The sequence below is a fragment of the Limanda limanda genome, chromosome 12 (genome assembly GCF_963576545.1).
Source record: "Limanda limanda chromosome 12, fLimLim1.1, whole genome shotgun sequence".
NCBI lineage: Eukaryota > Metazoa > Chordata > Actinopteri > Pleuronectiformes > Pleuronectidae > Limanda > Limanda limanda.
The window spans coordinates 11,631,421-11,648,480 of NC_083647.1; the positions used below are offsets into that span (position 1 = coordinate 11,631,421).

General features: G+C 45.0%; 1 protein-coding gene across 2 annotated transcripts in view; it reads left to right on the plus strand.

Moving 5' to 3' along the window:
- crim1 (cysteine rich transmembrane BMP regulator 1 (chordin-like)) overlaps positions 1 to 16,442 on the plus strand; it is a 37,034-nt gene extending 20,592 nt beyond the window's left edge. Inside the window, exons 7-15 of one of the 2 annotated variants that reach the window (XM_061082687.1) lie at positions 609 to 737; positions 1,434 to 1,587; positions 4,543 to 4,664; positions 6,852 to 7,070; positions 9,374 to 9,589; positions 11,366 to 11,587; positions 12,358 to 12,480; positions 12,864 to 13,042; positions 14,065 to 16,442. In XM_061082687.1, coding sequence (XP_060938670.1) covers positions 609 to 737; positions 1,434 to 1,587; positions 4,543 to 4,664; positions 6,852 to 7,070; positions 9,374 to 9,589; positions 11,366 to 11,587; positions 12,358 to 12,480; positions 12,864 to 13,042; positions 14,065 to 14,259 — 1,559 coding nt within the window. In that variant the 3' untranslated portion in view covers positions 14,260 to 16,442. The remainder of the gene's footprint in view (positions 1 to 608; positions 738 to 1,433; positions 1,588 to 4,542; positions 4,665 to 6,851; positions 7,071 to 9,373; positions 9,590 to 11,365; positions 11,588 to 12,357; positions 12,481 to 12,863; positions 13,043 to 14,064) is intronic. The other variant, XM_061082689.1, reaches the window with a different exon arrangement.
- Positions 16,443 to 17,060: the final 618 nt, after the last annotated feature.

Consider the following 17,060-nt stretch of genomic DNA (forward strand, 5'->3'; position numbering starts at 1 on the left):
TGTGTGTGTGTGTGTGTGTGTGTGTGTGTGAAGCTGTGGCGTGCTTTTAACGCAGGAGGGTCCATAATTGAAGTGGATCCTTTTTTTGTGAGCATAATTAGTCACAGCTCATTGGCCCGCTCCTCCTACTGAACGTGGCAAGGGTCGTTTGACGGGAAAAGCTTTGGTGCATATGCTGTGTGTGTGTGTGTGTGTGTGTGTGTTTGTGTTGTTCTAAACTGCTCCCATTTGTTTTGGCCTCTCCACAAAGCTGGCTCTGATTCAAGTCTGGGCACTGTCAGAGTCAGACTTTTTTCCTGATAGGGCTAAACCATTAGACATTTTCAACTTATTGATAGGAGACAGTTCAACGCTATATAAGAGACAGAGGTATAATCCCCTCTTACAGTGCGACCCACCCTGGTGTAATTGCTCTATATTTATCTGTAATTGTTGTTTACTCCAAAATAATAGTGTAAATAGGTGCCTATTACAGTTGGCACAAAAAGCTTAGAGGGGATCCGAGCGCATATATTTCAAACCAGGAGGGATGTATTAAAAAAAAGATGTTTTGTTGCTGTTGCTCTCGTGCAAACTTCTCACCCTCCTTCGTCTCTTTTGTTCACCAGAGCCTTCTTATGAAACCGTCAGCCCCCTGCTGTGTCCTCCCCTGGAAAACTGCTCGCTGTCAGGGAACGACTGCCCCTACGGCTTCCAGCAAGACACAAATGGATGTCTCCTCTGCCAGTGTCTCAGCAGTAAGTTCACTTTCCTCAGACTGTGGCTACATCCATACAAGACTGCTAGATACACCTGGTGTGCACACGACTTCAGAATTACAAGCGTTGCTAACAGCTGTCAGGCAGTTCAATTCTGTATTTTACAATGATACAACTGCGCACATGAGCAGTAGACTAGCTATTTTCTGCAACTTACAACCAACTTACAATGCTTCCTGTTAAAATCGGCACATGTATGTCCAGTGTGTTTGGTCACGTGATATTTTTTTTCAGGCGTGTTAATACGGACGGGGATTAAAACTGACACGGAGCAAAAACATTCATGTAGACAGGGATCGTTCTGGTTTTAAAATGACGGTTTTAAACGAAAACAGAGTAGTATGGCTGTAGCCTGTGTTTGCACCTCAAGGGTTAAAGTTTCAGGGGCTGACTTGCAGAAGTATGAACAAAAAATCCTTTTGACATGCTGCTTCTTGTGCTAGACATACAACATACACAATGTTTGCTCACACTGATGTCAAACTAATTTGCCGACCACTCAGTTTTGACAACAGCAAAGACAAAGTATCTGATCGTTGCCCCTTATTTGCATCCACGGCCGCAGTCTTTGTCAAAGGAATGTTCCCGTTAACAGCCCCACAGTGACTGATTGCCTTTGCCTTTTGATGGATTGTTGTGCCCGTGATCAGATGACCTCTACCTCAACTCTTTCAGATGACTCCTGCCCCGAACTGGGAAGATACTGCTCCCTGCAATGCCCGATGGGATACGAGAGGGACGATTTTGGCTGTGAGGTGTGTGAGTGCAGCATCCCCTTGCCCAAGTGCCGACCCCTGACCTGCACTAAGACCTGCCCTTATGGATATGTGTAAGTAGACCCAGCGGCCACACTCATTTGTCATCTGTGGTTTCAGCCTGTTTTTAAAGGCATCTGTGGCATCCAACGGAGGTAGCGTCACAACATCCCAGTGTTAAGGGGTTTTATTCCTGAAAGTAGGAGTCAAGGTTCATGTCGTTGTCATGGTGTTTCAAATTAATCCGGTTAGTGTTGGTTTGACACTGTAGTTCAGGGAGGGTGTTGTCAATTCAACCTTTGTCTTTTATGAATAAAGTGCATTAAAAAAAACAAGGGAAAGAAAGAAAAATGAAAAGGTTGATTTCTTTAATGTTGGTAATTTAGCTGACACAGGTGTAGAACACTTGTTCAAATGCACCAAATGAACGCTGTGCAATTTAAACATTATATCATCAGAGGCGAAGAATTCAAGCAATCCTACGAGCTATTCCATTTCTCTTATTTCTTCTATTGTTAAATAGCATCTCAACTTCCTGCAATCCAAAAGTCCTGACTATCCAAACAAGTGTTTGCAAACTGCAACAAACCAATCTATGGTTTCATTTGATCCGTACCCAGACCACCACTTTGGACTGGACTCAATTTTGGTCCATCGGTCCGAACTGTGCTCAAAGGAACCTCTCACACCTGAAATTTTGGTTCAGACTAAATGGAAACATCCAAAAGTCAGCGCCATTATATTTCCTAAATTGCTTTGTCTTCCGGTCCCCACCTGAATCTAAACAGCTTTAGTTAATTAAAGGAATATTATATTATCAGGTGTTGCTCGGGGGTCAGAGCCTGTTTAGTCATGTTCAGGAGGAAGCACAACAGGCCACTGCAACAGTTGTTTGGCATCCAACATCAAAGGCCCTACCTTGGTGGCCAATCCCAGGTCTAAATCTGTGTGTGAGAGAGTGTGCAAGTTATTCACTGTGAGGTCCACACTGGCCTCTCAGTCCCCCCCTACAATTCCTCTCCCCCTAATCCCATTTAACCCAATCAAACATCTGGAAGTGCTCTCTTCTGAGACATTTGGTCCCCAGGCACAACTCTCATTTCATAAATCATCGTCCTGTCTCAAAACAACGATCAAAAACACATCGCGACAAAAGCAGCATTTATAAAACGTATACAGACGGGATTCTTCTGCGGCGCAAGATGGGACCGATATGTTGGGCGTGGTGTGCCAGAGGAGAGGAGAGGAGAGGAGAGGAGAGGAGAGGAGAGGAGAGGAGAGGAGAGGAGAGGAGAGGAGAGGAGAGGAGAGGAGAGGAGAGGAGAGGAGAGGAGAGGAGAGGAGAGGAGAGGAGAGGAGAGGAGAGGAGAGGAGAGGAGAGGAGAGGAGAGGAGAGGAGAGGGAAAAGAGGAGCAGGAAGTCCCGGCTTTATCCTTCATAAGCAGCTGTTTAAATCGAGCCTCAGATGTCCAAAATCCTCTGAGAGCTTGCCAACCCTACAGTGCAGATCTGTCTTCTCACACAGGTCCCCTGCATGCAGCCACCACAAAGAAACAAAGACACAAAGGATCACTGTGTTTGCAATGCTTGTATTGATGACATCCTGTGAGTACTGTAATGTACATATTCCGAGCTGTGGGCACCGGACGAATGTAAACCTCGTAAAGATTTTCCTAACGGTCTCTAGGTGAAGGGACAGCTCAGGGTGGTTCTTCCTATCGGGTCTTTTTGTGGGACACTCCTGTGTTTTCCATCGTTCATAGCTCAAAATCATTGCTGTGACCACACGGGTCATGAACGGTATTCCCTCTGGCCATCACGGCTGCGGCGCACTGGAAATTGTGCAGAGCCAGCAGTCCCAGGGCCCGGGGGCCCCACCGGTGCCTCCCCAAGCCCCCTCTATCCCCCTGGAGGCCAAAGCGCTGCTTGGCATTCCACACACCATCTTTAAACAAAGCACTTGCTCTAAGGTCGCAGTACTCTCTGTCTCTGTATTTGTACAGTGAGGCTCTGGCCAAGCCCTCGCAGTGCTGTTTCAAAAGCTGTTATTGCTGCTTCAGCATAGATAGGCTCCTGTGTTTGCTGAGGCCGACAATGCTCCGTCCCCTTCATGGGACACAGAACCGCTCCTCCTGGGCTCCAGGGCTTCCTTTTATTTACGTGGCTCTGGAGGATGAAGATTAATTGAGTCATTACTCGGGGGCCAAATGAGGCCACTGCTTCATTAAATAGGTATCATCACTTACCTGCAGGGTGGGAGAAAGAGATAGAGGCGAAGAGGTCGAGAGAAGATGAATGAGAAAGGAGGAAACATGGAGGGAGGGAGGATGAAAAATGTGAGATACAGGTCGTTCTTTCATCCGAGCTGAGGACCGTTTATCAACCTGCAGCTCATCCATGTTTTATTGGGCACTTAACTGGATCCAACCATTTCAAGCCTCTGCAGCTTAGTCCTCCTCTTCCTCCTCTTCCCTCTGTGTGTGAAGATAACCCCGTTGTCCGCTCGGTACGATTATCACTGAACTTTTAAAAATCAACACGCCCAGACAAAAGGCCCTATCTCTCTCTCTCCCTCTGTTCTTCTGTGCGTCTCTCTACTCCCCCAATCAACATGTTTACACAAGTTCTTATCTGGCCCTTGCTCTTATGAGTCCGCCAAGGGCTTTTGGAGCAATAAGGATGGCAGCAGGGTGAATTGAAAGCATCTGAATTGGCTTTAGATTGCTGTTTTTGGAGTCTTTTGGGCTGGTATGATGTGCAAACCGCAGGGATCTCACATGTTGGCCTTTTATTTGGCCTTCTTCAAAGGCAGCTAATATAGGGAGGGGGGAAAACAGGTCCAGATGTTGATTATGCCCGACTGGAGCATCTGGATCTCTGTATCTCGAGGTCCCATTGATCCATAGAAACTCTCGTCTCGGAGATATCCTCGATGTGAAGCAATTATGAACATGAGTGATGTTGTTTACTTTCTAACATGCTCTCCAGATAATTGAATTGAATCGGTGCCTGTGTTTGTTGCTGCGCAGGAGGAACAAGCACGGCTGTGAGATGTGCCGCTGCGTCAAGTGCCCCCCCTTCACCTGCGACCAGCACTGCAGTGATGGCTATCGACAGAACCGGAAGGGCTGCTCTGTCTGCATGTGCAAAGGTAACTGAGCTCTGTTTGGAGTCACAATGCAAAAATGATTCACTTAAATGCAGGACAGCCACTTCGATGTGAAGATATTAATTCATACAATAGGCCAGGTTGACATAAAATGGAGAAATATACATTTATGGTTTTCCATAGGTTTGTACCTTATCATTTTAAAGTCATCTAAAGGCCTTTTCAGAGCCAATGCAACAAAGGCACCAGTGCGCTCTGAATCCATTCTTTTAAATGGCCTGTGCTCGACAAGGATGGTTTTTATTGCCGTTCAACTTGCTGCTCAGCAAGTTTTCACTGGACGCTGGGACGATCACCACTTGCTGGTCTAATGGAAACAAAGCTTCCATCCAAGCACAGAGCAAACAATGGAGGAAAAGCTCTGTGTATGTTTGTGTTCTCTTAATTATATGACACACGTTTTCATGCATTAGAGACTCCTTCTAAATTCATGTAGTCACATCAGGTGTGATGTAGGGAACCTGAGTTATATGTTCCCCCTTCAGCCCTGCAGACCTAGTAACCTTTCTTAATTGAGGTGGTGAGGTATTGTTTTCATACACATATTTTATATGAGTATATTATGTACAGATTTAATGTTATCTCCCCGAAAGAGATTATGTTTTCACCTCTGTCCGTTTGTTGGTTGGTTTTGGTGTGAATCTGGATCTTGATCTGGATCTGGGGCTGGATCCAGGATGTTAAGGCGACTGTTGGGCCTGGGCTGAGATATGCACCAGACTCAATGTCATGGTAGTTGGGTATTTATTTCCCAATAATCAAATTAATTATAACACAGTGTATGACGATGCACAGTTCCTGCATATTTCGAGGTCTATTAACTTTTATTTAAATGTGTCTCTCCTGAATGTCTTTCTAGATACAGTAAGTGAAGTAGCTTCTGTTCTGATCCCAACAACCAGCATTTGTGTTTGTTTTCTCCGTAACGGCCTTAAGCCCTTAATGAGGACAAAATAACTTTCTGGAATCCACTGAACACATTCGTGTTACATACACAGTGTAAACCTTTTGTATTTTGGACCCTGGTTATTATTAAACTTGTGTAGTCATGGTCCCCAGAGAGCGCGCCCTGCTTATTGTTGCAGGCTCCTGACCTTTCATGTACCAGCAGAGCGAAACACCCCCTCATAGATTATTGTGACATTTACCAAACATGCTCCCTAATGGATAAACCTTGTCACAATATACAGTATGCTGGCAGTGGGGAGGGTGGAGGGTGGAGGCAGATAGGGGATCTCTGTTCGCAGTTTGAATCCACTGAGCTGCAGCTTTGATTTCCGCTGACCTTCCAATGCTCCGACATGGAGACTTTTATGTTCTGCTTGTTTTGGTTCCTGTTGGTGTTTAGCTTCTTACAGAGGGACTGTGTGCGTAGCTCTATTTAGATATGTATGCAGATGCCATATTTATGCCCCTGCCGTGTTTTATGTGGCGTGTTTATTTTGCCAGTTTGGCTGAATTATAAATATTTCAGGCTCAAAAGTACTTGTGGTTTTCGGATCAGTACATGTGGTTCCTCATCACACAGAGACCAGTGTTGACTACTGCAAATAAACCTGTTTACCTGATGTGGAAACTCTTGGATCAGACTCTATGTCGACTGTTTATCTACTCAAGGATAGACTTTTTTTTATAGAGCACGTTATTATATATGTGTGTTTTTTTAAGATTAAATAAAAGATAATAGCTCTCTAAATATGAATGAGCTGTGCAATGTCATACACTGTGTCTTATAAATTAGATTATCGGAAAACAAAACCAAAACTAGAATGGCGTTGAGAGCCTGGCTCAGCCAAGACCCAACAGTCCCCTTATGAGACCACTTTCAAATTGACAAGATCCAGATTTTTATTTGGATCTGCATCAAATTACACACTCATAAATATCAGTCCCCTAAACATTTCAAGATTCATGAATTTTTCTGCGAGAAATCAACAAAAAAAGATAAAATATTAAGGAAAGTGAAAACAAATGACTGGATCTTCTCCATGATCTCAATCTGCATCAAAATTTAATGGGTCTCCTTCCATCTCGTTTTATGACATTTGAATTCACGAGTCATCTTGTCATAACTGGTTACGTTTCTTTTTTGAATTTTGTTTTGCACAGCTGTTCCACATGTCCTTGTCCCGCTCACTGATGTCTGCCCTTTCACATGTGTGTCTCTAGAAAGTAGCCACGTCCCGAGCACCACCGCCCTGGCCCCGATGCCCAGCTACTGCCTCACCTCCAACGGGCACCGGTACGAGGAGGGCGACGGCTGGCACGACGGCTGCCGCGACTGCTACTGCCACTCAGGCCGGGAGATGTGCGTGCTCATTTCCTGTCCCGTACCCAGCTGTGCTCACCCAGTGGTCAGGCTTGACCAGTGTTGTCCTACGTGTGAAGGTATGTCTCTCTTTATATATTCAAACATGACTTTATATTATGTTACTGAATATATTTCATGACCAATATAAAAGGATATTACCGTCTGTCTGTTAGTAAGATAACGCCAAAAAACTACTTAGCCAAACTCCTTAAAACCTGGTGGAGGCTTCGGGTGTGGGCCAAAAAAAAACACATCGACTTTTGGAACGAATTCGATGAAGAGGGAAGATCTATTATTTCCTTTTCACTTTCTTTACTTTTGCGAGATTGGGTTTTTCAACTTTTTGGAAATTTTTGGGGATTCTTCATGGGCAAAATCAGGCATATGTACACTGCTTATATCTATGAACAGGTGAAATATTTTTATAGTTTTGTTCATAATAATCGGTAATAATACACTATACTCTCCAAGTGACATCACTCAAAGGGATGGAACATAAGATACAGACTTTCAAATCAGTTTCAAAGAAGCCCTCAGGTTAGTCAAACTCATTTCAAAGAGTAAACGAAGGAGAATGGCACAATTATTTCTCAAGCTCCTCATTAAAACATCCAATTTACCGACTGACTTTATGGTTCCCCCACTGACCATATGTCACTGCTGCTCACACACAGCTTCTTCTGTAATGAGTGATTAAGTCAACGTCTCACTTCCATGACTTCATGAAAGCAATCCTGCTGTGTGCCCACATCTCAGCATTAACATCCTGTGGGCGCAGTGTTGTCATAACCGATAAAAACGGTTTCCAGAATTAAGAAAATAAGTTTAAACCAGAATGGCACTCAGTAGAGCGCATACTTCCACCAAGGCCCAACAGTCCTTCATTTAAATTTACTAGATCGGGACCACTTATGGAGCGACGCCGGCGTGCTAGTTCTGGCAGGCAACTCGAGCTGGGCGTTTCGATCATGTGACATACATCCCATGACATACATCATGTGACATAAATCATGTGACATACACCATGTGACATACTTCACCTGCCACAACCAGCCATAGCCTCATCCACCTCATAGGAGTGTATAGTCTATTTAAGCAGAGGGAATTCCCATCACTCTCTCTGATTCCTAACTGCTACGCATTACTATAGAACAACTGCCTCAGCCCCTCCACCACCCCAGCATCCACCTGTAGGCTCCAACAGGGGGGGGTGTTACAGTATTAGCTCATCACTCCCATCATTCCCGTGTAATCATAGGGGGAGTGATTAAGTTGGAGCCTAGAAGCCAAACACTAAACCTGTTCTACTGTTGAATAAATAATCGAACGTGAGTTGTCTGACTGAAATATAGATCTGCAACAAAATGCACATGAATCTCAGTCCCCTAAATTTTTCTTTGAGAAATCAATTAAAGTGTTGAAAAACGAATGAATTGCGCAATATTAAAGAAAATTTAAAAAATAAAATCCTGGATTCGCCCCCTGATCTGGATCCGCTCAAAAGTTGAATGGGTTCTTCCTTGACACATACCACATCCTTCCACCAGGTTTTTTTTTGTGTAATCCTGCGAACCAACAGACGGACTAACAAACGCAGACGAAAACATAACCTCCTTTGAAAACTAATTCTTCCATTGGGTAAAGATCCGTTTGAATCATTCCTTCTCGGAGCAGGCCTTTGGTCTCACTCAATTACTTCTTCGGAATCAGTCGCAGCACGGTCACACGCTCACAGGCGCACACACACACATCTGGCTCAGCGCAGCCCGTCGTCCCCTCGCAGCTCGTTCAGTTGAGACCTCCGGATCATTAGTCCGCTTTCAAGCCCTGGACTTGCCCACCACTTACACTCGCAGACACACAGTCTCTGTCTGTTTCTCTAAAAATGGAAGAGGCCCGCTGATCCACACCCATACTTTTTTCTTTTTTTTTCATCCACAACCCTCCGACTCATGCGGTGTATTTATGGAGGAGTGACTCAGCTGGCTGTTCAAATATTTAGCAGTGAAAGAATGTCTACAACTTTCAGAAGCTACGCGCACTCTGCAGTCCGGGGACAACGGGCTAACTCTCCGCAGATGTCTGCTACTCAGCTGGACAGAGAGATGTTTTCAAATAGATGAGTGTCAAAACATATTTGGACACCGCCCTGCGCTGCCTGGCCTGAGGCTGCTTTCTAACGTACGACGCTCTCCCACGGATCCTCACATCTCAAAACCCCTTGAGAGTCAGTTACTCTCTCTAGAGAATCTTTGTTTCCCGTTATCATGCAATTCTCATTGTTCCGAGATAAATGAATGAATGTTTGGCAACGAGAACACCAACAGAATGTGAATTTGATAGCAACGCACACATGACTGTCTCCCTTATTTCCTGACAGATGAGTCAGGCAGCGGTCAGCCAGAGGGGATGGACATGGTGGTGTGCAGAGCCCCCGGGGGGGAGTTCTACGTGGAGGGCGAGACGTGGAACCTGGACGAGTGCACACGCTGCACCTGCAGGAAGGGACGCGTCCTGTGCGACACGGAAGTGTGTCCCCCCGCCCTGTGCCAGACTCCGAGCAGGAACAAGGACACCTGTTGCCACGTCTGTCCAGGTAACAGACTATAAAAAAGACATGAAAGAAGGGAAGGGAATTGGAAAAGGTGTGTAAATCTGTTTGGGACGTGCTATCAGCCGGTGGCTTTGAAAGGACTCGCATGCGGCACTTTGTCGGGCCGTTTTATGTCAGGCCCACAGGCTCATAAAGTAAAACCAGCCCGGACTGGTTGGGTTTACACAGCGCTCCCCGGGGGCCGGCGGCAGCAGCACATGTGGACGTCTCTCACCCAGCGGTTCCCAGCCGGGGCTCCGTCTAACGCTCTTACTGCTGGGAGGCCAAGAATGCAACTAATCTCTCCGGATCTGCAACGTTCACTTGCATCGGTTATGGGAATACACTCTTGACGCAAATGTCAAGCCAAACACTGACAAAAAAAAACAACCCCACAAGCATATTTTATTTACAACTGCACCCAAACACTCGAGGCTCTTTCTCACACTCCTAAAAAGAACGTATCCCAAGCACTCCCAAGGAAGAGGCCCACAAATCAGCGACGCATGACTGCGCCTGAGAGCCGCTGCTCCTTCTGGAGAATGCCGGCCCTCCTTATCGCTGCATCTCCCCTCACAAAAGCAGATTGTCAGAGGCCGGGCCTTTGATATATGTATGGGCCTGGTCACCAGGAATGTGGGAATAAGAGACATCACACTGACAGGCCCTATGATGTATGGTTACAGTAGGGCAGCGCAGTGTTTACATGGGAAGTAAGTCTGAGAGGGCCGGGGATCTCAGGCCCTGCGGAGAGACAGATTAGGTCTGAGACTGGTTTGACATCGGTCGTATGGAGTCACTTATGTTTGTCTTTAGCGTTCAGTAAAGCATCTTATCTTGAACGCAACCCTACAGGCCCAACAACCAGTGTGGAGTAGGAGGTGAAACGGCCGGGCTGAACCGCATGAGTCAAGTGGAAGCAGGCGTCTCCATGTGGATATATACAAGACAGACTATAATAAATACACTTTGTTTCTACAGCTCCTTTCATAACTAGAGTAACTCACACAATTAAATATAAGTCATAGAAAAGCCAAATCTCACTCAGCAGTGCGATAAATTTAAACAGATAAAATAACAGCATTAAAACAATAAAATAAATATAAAAAAAACATAAAATGATGAAACTATAAAAATGGCAGTCTTTTCAGGTGAGCTTTAACTCTCTCTTTTAAACGATGCACTGATTCTACTGATCAGTTGTAGAGGGAGCGTTTTAGTTTGTAAACCCTAACCCTAATCTAAAAACATGATTCCCTTTAAACCTTTATCGTCGGACTCTAAACAGCGTTTGATTATAAGATCAGCGGTATGAAGCGGAGCCTTACAAAATATCAATACAGTCTTAAAGCACCCAAGTGGAAGAGGGGCCGGTGAAGTTCGGCTCGGACTGGAGTGATGTGTTCTCTTGGTCCAGTGTTTGTAAGAAGAATTGCCTCAGCCCAGGATGGAGGAGATGAGACTGTGGATGAGTTGTTTTGGTGGTGCATCGGTTTGACTTTAGCAATATTTCTGCTTTGGAAATAGCAGGATTGAACAAGGATCTTAATGTGCTGATGGAAGTCGAGATATTGAGCAAAAACAAACAAGTTTCTCACGGAGCGTCATGTTGGTTTTTCGTGGTCCAAGACTAAATTAAATTTTCCTTCCAAAAAGGCAAACGATAAGTTAAACTGTGGCTCAAACCTTACAATACCAAGCCCTGTTAGCTCCATGTCTTGACTTTAACCCTCGTGTACTTTTATGATTGACTCTATTTATACCTGTGTGTAACCACAGAGGAGACGTTGAGCCCCTTGCTGCCGGTGAACAACAGCCAGCAGGAGTACTGCATAACCAGCGACGGGGACGTGCTGCTGGCTGGAGACTCCTGGAAGGCAAACGCCTGCACCAGCTGCACCTGCAACAACGGCACCATTCAGTGTTTCTCGCAGCGCTGTCCCGCTGCCAACTGCAGGGTGCCCGTCTTACGCAAGGGCCAGTGCTGCCCACACTGTCTCGGTGAGTCCTTTGGTGTCGCCTTGTGCCAAAGTTGTCTCCAGACTTCAGAGTATTTTTGTTTCACTAAAAATAAATGAAAATGAGAGTTTTCTAGTTTAAGGTGTAGGTTATGTAAAGCTTCCACATGCTGAGAACCAGCTGTCAAACTTGTGTAGAACTCCCATTATTTATAGAACAAGTGGTGCCACTGGAACAAGGCACAGCCTGTTGTTGGGAAGGTTATAATTCATAATGCCCGCACGTCACTGAGAAAACGACGGTTTCCAGACTGAATGTGTGTGTATGTTTGTTCGTTAGTCCTCGCCACTCTGGCGCTGCACGGGCAAACACAATCATTCGGAATAACATTCCACGTGACACACACACACACACACGGCGCGCTCGGAGCAAAAACATTCCTCGGGCATCCGCACATTCACACGTGTTTCCTGTCCCCGGCTGAAGCGGCCCGCGACGCTCTCGCTCTGTGGCGGCGCAGGAAGTCAAAGCTCCATGTCAGCTTTTCCTATAGAGGAAAACCTCGGCATAGGCTCCCATTGTTCCCCCTGATATGAAGCCGTTTCGCCGGCTCTTTTGTTTTTCCTATTTGACCGGTGGAAAACACAGCTTATTTTAACGCAACGCCTCTTAGAGAGTGGTGCGGTGGAAGTTAGGACAGTTCCTATAAACACGGCTTATCGAGCAGACACCAGGGAGTTCACACACTCGCTCGCAGCTGGATGTTTACACACCCGTCATATTGATAACTGATCTCAATCCTGTCTGCGCAGAAATCACAACATCAGTGCCGGTGATGGTTTCCACCAGCGTCCGCAAGAAGACGGTCACGACAGTGGAGAGCGCGGTGTGGATCACCACTGTCACTGTGTCACCGCCCATCATCGCCCAAACAGGTACCTGCTCATTGAATCACATGTCTCTATTACTCCCTTCTCCAGTTAACACACTGCGTATTAGGAACCTCATCGTGTTTATTTGGCATCATCGCTCTACAGCTCCTGCCAATCCCTGGGAGTGTTTACACCAGTGGAGGGTGTAGTGAAATGTAAACTAGCTAAAACGATTATGACAATTGAACACTGACCTAAAATGATCTCTCGAGAGACCTCCAGCGTTCATTTTTCAGCAATGAGCACCGAGCGGGGATATTTGCCAAATGCCAAAGCAAAGACAATCAGCCCTTTTGAATGTAGTAAATGCAGATAGTACAAGTCGAAGTGAGACAAGCTCCACGTGCTGGAATGGAAATCTAATCAGCGTTATCTGTGTCCCACAGATGAGCCAGGGTTGGGTGAGAACTACCCCAGCCAAACAGAGATGGCCCTCATCTACCAATCAGCGGCCTGGATCCTGGCGGGGCTCCTCCTAGCCATCATCATCTTCATCATCGTGGCGTTACTCATCAACAAGAAGAAGAAGTGGGTGCAGATGTCGTGCTACAGCGCACCAAAGAAGGTAACCCTCGCTATCTGCATCTATCACATAAATCAGGTCTTTCATGTTGAAGCCGTGGATTAAAAAGGTGCTAAATTAAGCAGCTCCCTTCAGATAAACAGCAGTTGATATGTGGGGGGGTCAAGGGGAGTTTTAAACCTGCCATGATGTGAGGATTAAGGTGCTTTTCCTTTGTCCCGCACTTTCAACTGGAACATGGTCATAATATCTGATGTCCCACCATGAAATGAGATTGAGGCGTCAGAGAAAGAATTGTAAGGGACTGTTTTCAGAAGTCATATTGTGTGGAGAGAGTATTGGGGCCAGTTAAAGGGGAAAGAAGGCAGTTTTGAGAATAAAGTCGTAATATTACAAATATGAAGTCGTTATATTGCAAGAGTAAAGTCATAATTTTTGGTTGTATGTCATTTTTTATTGGCGCACGATATTATATGTCGTCTGTGTTGACATGAAGAATGTAAAGCATCTTGTTAATTTATACTTTAGAGCGAGTTTCTCAAATAACAAAGTACGTCATCCTTTGTTACATCAGGACCACACTATCATAAGTATCGGCACTTTGAAGAGATTGTGAAAGAGTCCGTCTATTTCAAAGAAACAACCACAGACTGCTTCCTTTGTGAGGGAGGAAATGTTTGGTAGCGGTCGACTCTGAGGTTATTATTGGATACATGTGCTGATACTCAAAGGCGTCTCTCAGTTTCTCAAGAAACATCAGATTGGATCAAGATTTTGGATCCAGGAGTGGAACTTAGACAAGCGCATGTTCAACTTGCTGCATATTTCCTTTTTCCATTTTATTCTCATATTATTACTATTTTCTTGTGTAATTCTAACTTTATTCTCACAATTGTACGGCTTTGTTCTTGCAATATTTCTTCATTCTAGCAATGTCAGAATTTTTTCTTTAATATTTAGATTTGTGTCTTTTCACAAAAGCTGTTTTTAATATAAATTATCAAGCTTCTATCCCCCAAGTTCTGCTGCTAAAACGAAAACTAATTTGATTTTCCTCTCCTCAGACGGTGATCCTAAAGAAGCACGTCAACAAGAACTCCGTGGTCTACATGGAGCCCTCCAAGGAGAACAAATTCCAGAACGTGAAGAACGACTGCGGCATCATCCACTTCTCTCCGGACATGGGCTCCCCCTGCGCGGACAAGATGACCATCCCCAGGGCCAAGCTGAGCATGGGCAAAGACTGGACGTCGCGTTAAAAGCACGGACCCACACATACACCACTCAAGACTCTGCAGACCAGAGCTGTCCAACACCTCCTCCTCCTCTCTCTTACTGCTGTATCCTCGGGCCGCCACCATGTTCCCACCCTTTTCTCTGTGTGACATCAAAACCGAGGGTCGCTCCACGAGAGACAAAGCCAGTCACCTCGGTTTCTTTTTATCGCATGTACGTATTCTTCTGTGTTTGGCGGAGTGAGACGCTGGCAGGTGGACGGACGGGGTGGACATGTGAAAAGGACACGGCCACTCTGCACTCCGCTTTAAAAGAGAGAAAGAGGCAGCCAGCGTGACTTCTCTGTCAGAATCAGACTTTGACTGTGAATTGTAATATTTTTTTTGCTTAATGTTGCCTCCTTGGAAACTGGAACGTGGAGGCAGTGAGCGGGGCGTTAAAAAAGCTTTAGGACAAACAGGGGTTTGAGCTGTAGAGTGAAGGGGACAGGAGAGAGGAGACTGCCCACCTGAGAGCTGCAGTGGTTCATGGATGTAATCAGTAGCATCAGCAGGGAGGCCAAAGGAACTGATATCCACCTGGATCAAAATGAGTCCAGCAGCCAAATCGAGTCAACAGGCTTTATACAGAAAATATAGACCCGCAGATCCAAACCCCTGCTTTAGAATGTGTGGTTTCCATCTTTAGTTTTTGTATATTTCTACAGTATTTGTACTAGTTGAAATGTTGTTCTTGGCCGGCCGCCTTTCGTTTGTATCATGGATGTCTCCATGGGGCCAGATAGAATCATTTTTTAAAAATGCCCATTTAAACATTCCTTCACCTCATCCCATGCAACAGCTTCTTGTTTCTACCTTTAAATGACCCGAGTCATTCCATTCAGAAAACCCCCAACCACGTACCGCAGCTGTGCGAGAAAAGATAAACACGTGAATTTGCCCTCTTATCTGGTCGGTAACGCGATAAGCCAACAGTCTTCACACGGTATCTCCACTCGGGCTCGCATGAGCTTGGCTCCTCCGTCAGTCGTATTTCATCAAGTCAGGAATCGCAGCAGGGTTGAAGATGAAGACGAGTGATGCTGGTCCAGGAGGAATGTCAGTTTTATTGACTGCAGAGGAGACCTGGGAGGAATGGCTTTGATAGCGTGCCTCACTTCATCGCCTCATTCACGGCTCTTTGTGTCTGCGTGTCTGTGTGTGGAGCTCCCGTTCACACGGAATGTTAGTGATGGTTAATAATACGCCTTAATTCTATAGCCTTAATACATTTCCTTTGATATCTCTCATTTAATAACTGTGTTAGCCCATATTGAAAAAGAAGTAATTTATTCACCCATTATTAAGATGAACAGATTAGCTTGGACAGCGTCACTGATGGTTCCCATCAGCTCTTCATTATACTAGTGAATTATAGGATGTGGGGACATGAGAGTTTTACTGTTTGTAACTGTACAAAATGGTACACATTACAATGTTAGGAGCATGTTCAAGAGACGTAGCACTTTTTCTTTGGAGCCAGTGTTTTTTAAGAAAGCCCACTGCAGGATTCTTGGAGGGATAAAGGCCCTAATCAGGGATTTGATAGGCATATTAAGCACACCACGTAAACCACTCGAGTGAACACGCTGCTGCAGCTAGAGGCTCCGCACCAATCTGATCAGCACGGTGAAGGCTGGACTCCGAGAAGCGTTGTGAAACCAACCGAGGTTTCGTAGAAAAGTTTGGATCAAGAGTTCTCAACCCATTGCCAATTTCTCAACACAAAGAACATTCTGATGCCAAAATTGGTTTGAGACCAATTAATACTGAAGTGTTTTCTTAGTAACAGTAGATGTATCTGTTTGAATCATGACCATGTGCTTTAAAATGAAGAGGTGACTGTAAAAGCTTACGCAATTCTTTGTTCTTCTATGTGTAAAACAAAAAAAGGAAAAAAAAAGTAGTTTAAATTAGTAGGACAGAAGATACCTTATTTATTTTTTCACATAGCTTTATTTATTAATACTAAACTATAGTTTGAGAATTTTTTTTTGTCTTTTTGAAAAAATGATCTTTTGGTAGCTAAAGCTGCTGTACATTGTAGACCATTTACCATTTGTATCTGCTATATTCTATTCAACCTTATTTATTTCACTGTTGCAGACCTTGTAAATATGTTTCCTAGATGATGAACTGTAACATTTACACTTATTTTGAAAAATAAATGTGTGAACCAAAGTGGCTCTGGATGGTGATACTCTGAGGTGCAGTGATGTCATCGAACGTGTTATCTGTTGGTGGTTTTCTATCTCACCTGCAGATCTTCACTCACATCTGGTCAATTCCAAATGGGAATTTGTCCTCTCTTACCCTCTTAGGTCCTTGGAATCTGATCGTTTTCTTCTTTCTCATCGTGACTGTTCTTATCTCAGTAGGGCCAGCAGATGTGTTTAGCGTTGATGGGTTGTGTCTGAGGTGGGGGGAGGGGGGAGGGGGGGTCCTCTGAGCAAGTCGACCTCTCATCTAACCAGTGGCCTAATAAAACACCGGAAAACACAGAGACCTGCAGGTCAGAGCTGGAAACCTGGATAATCCTCAGCGCAGACGGCACTGTTGTTTTGACTTGTCCGTCGAAGCCTGCTCATAAACTTCAAGGTGAAGACGCTTCTCCGGAAGGATCGACTGAACAAACAGAAGGGTCAGTTTCCCAGACCTAGAAAATGTTAAATACTGCATTACAAACCTTTGACACCATCGGTAAAAACTGAGCTATGACTTGATTCATATGTAACACACTATATATAGATTATCCTCGGTTGTTCAGACCATTAATCCTCAGGGTT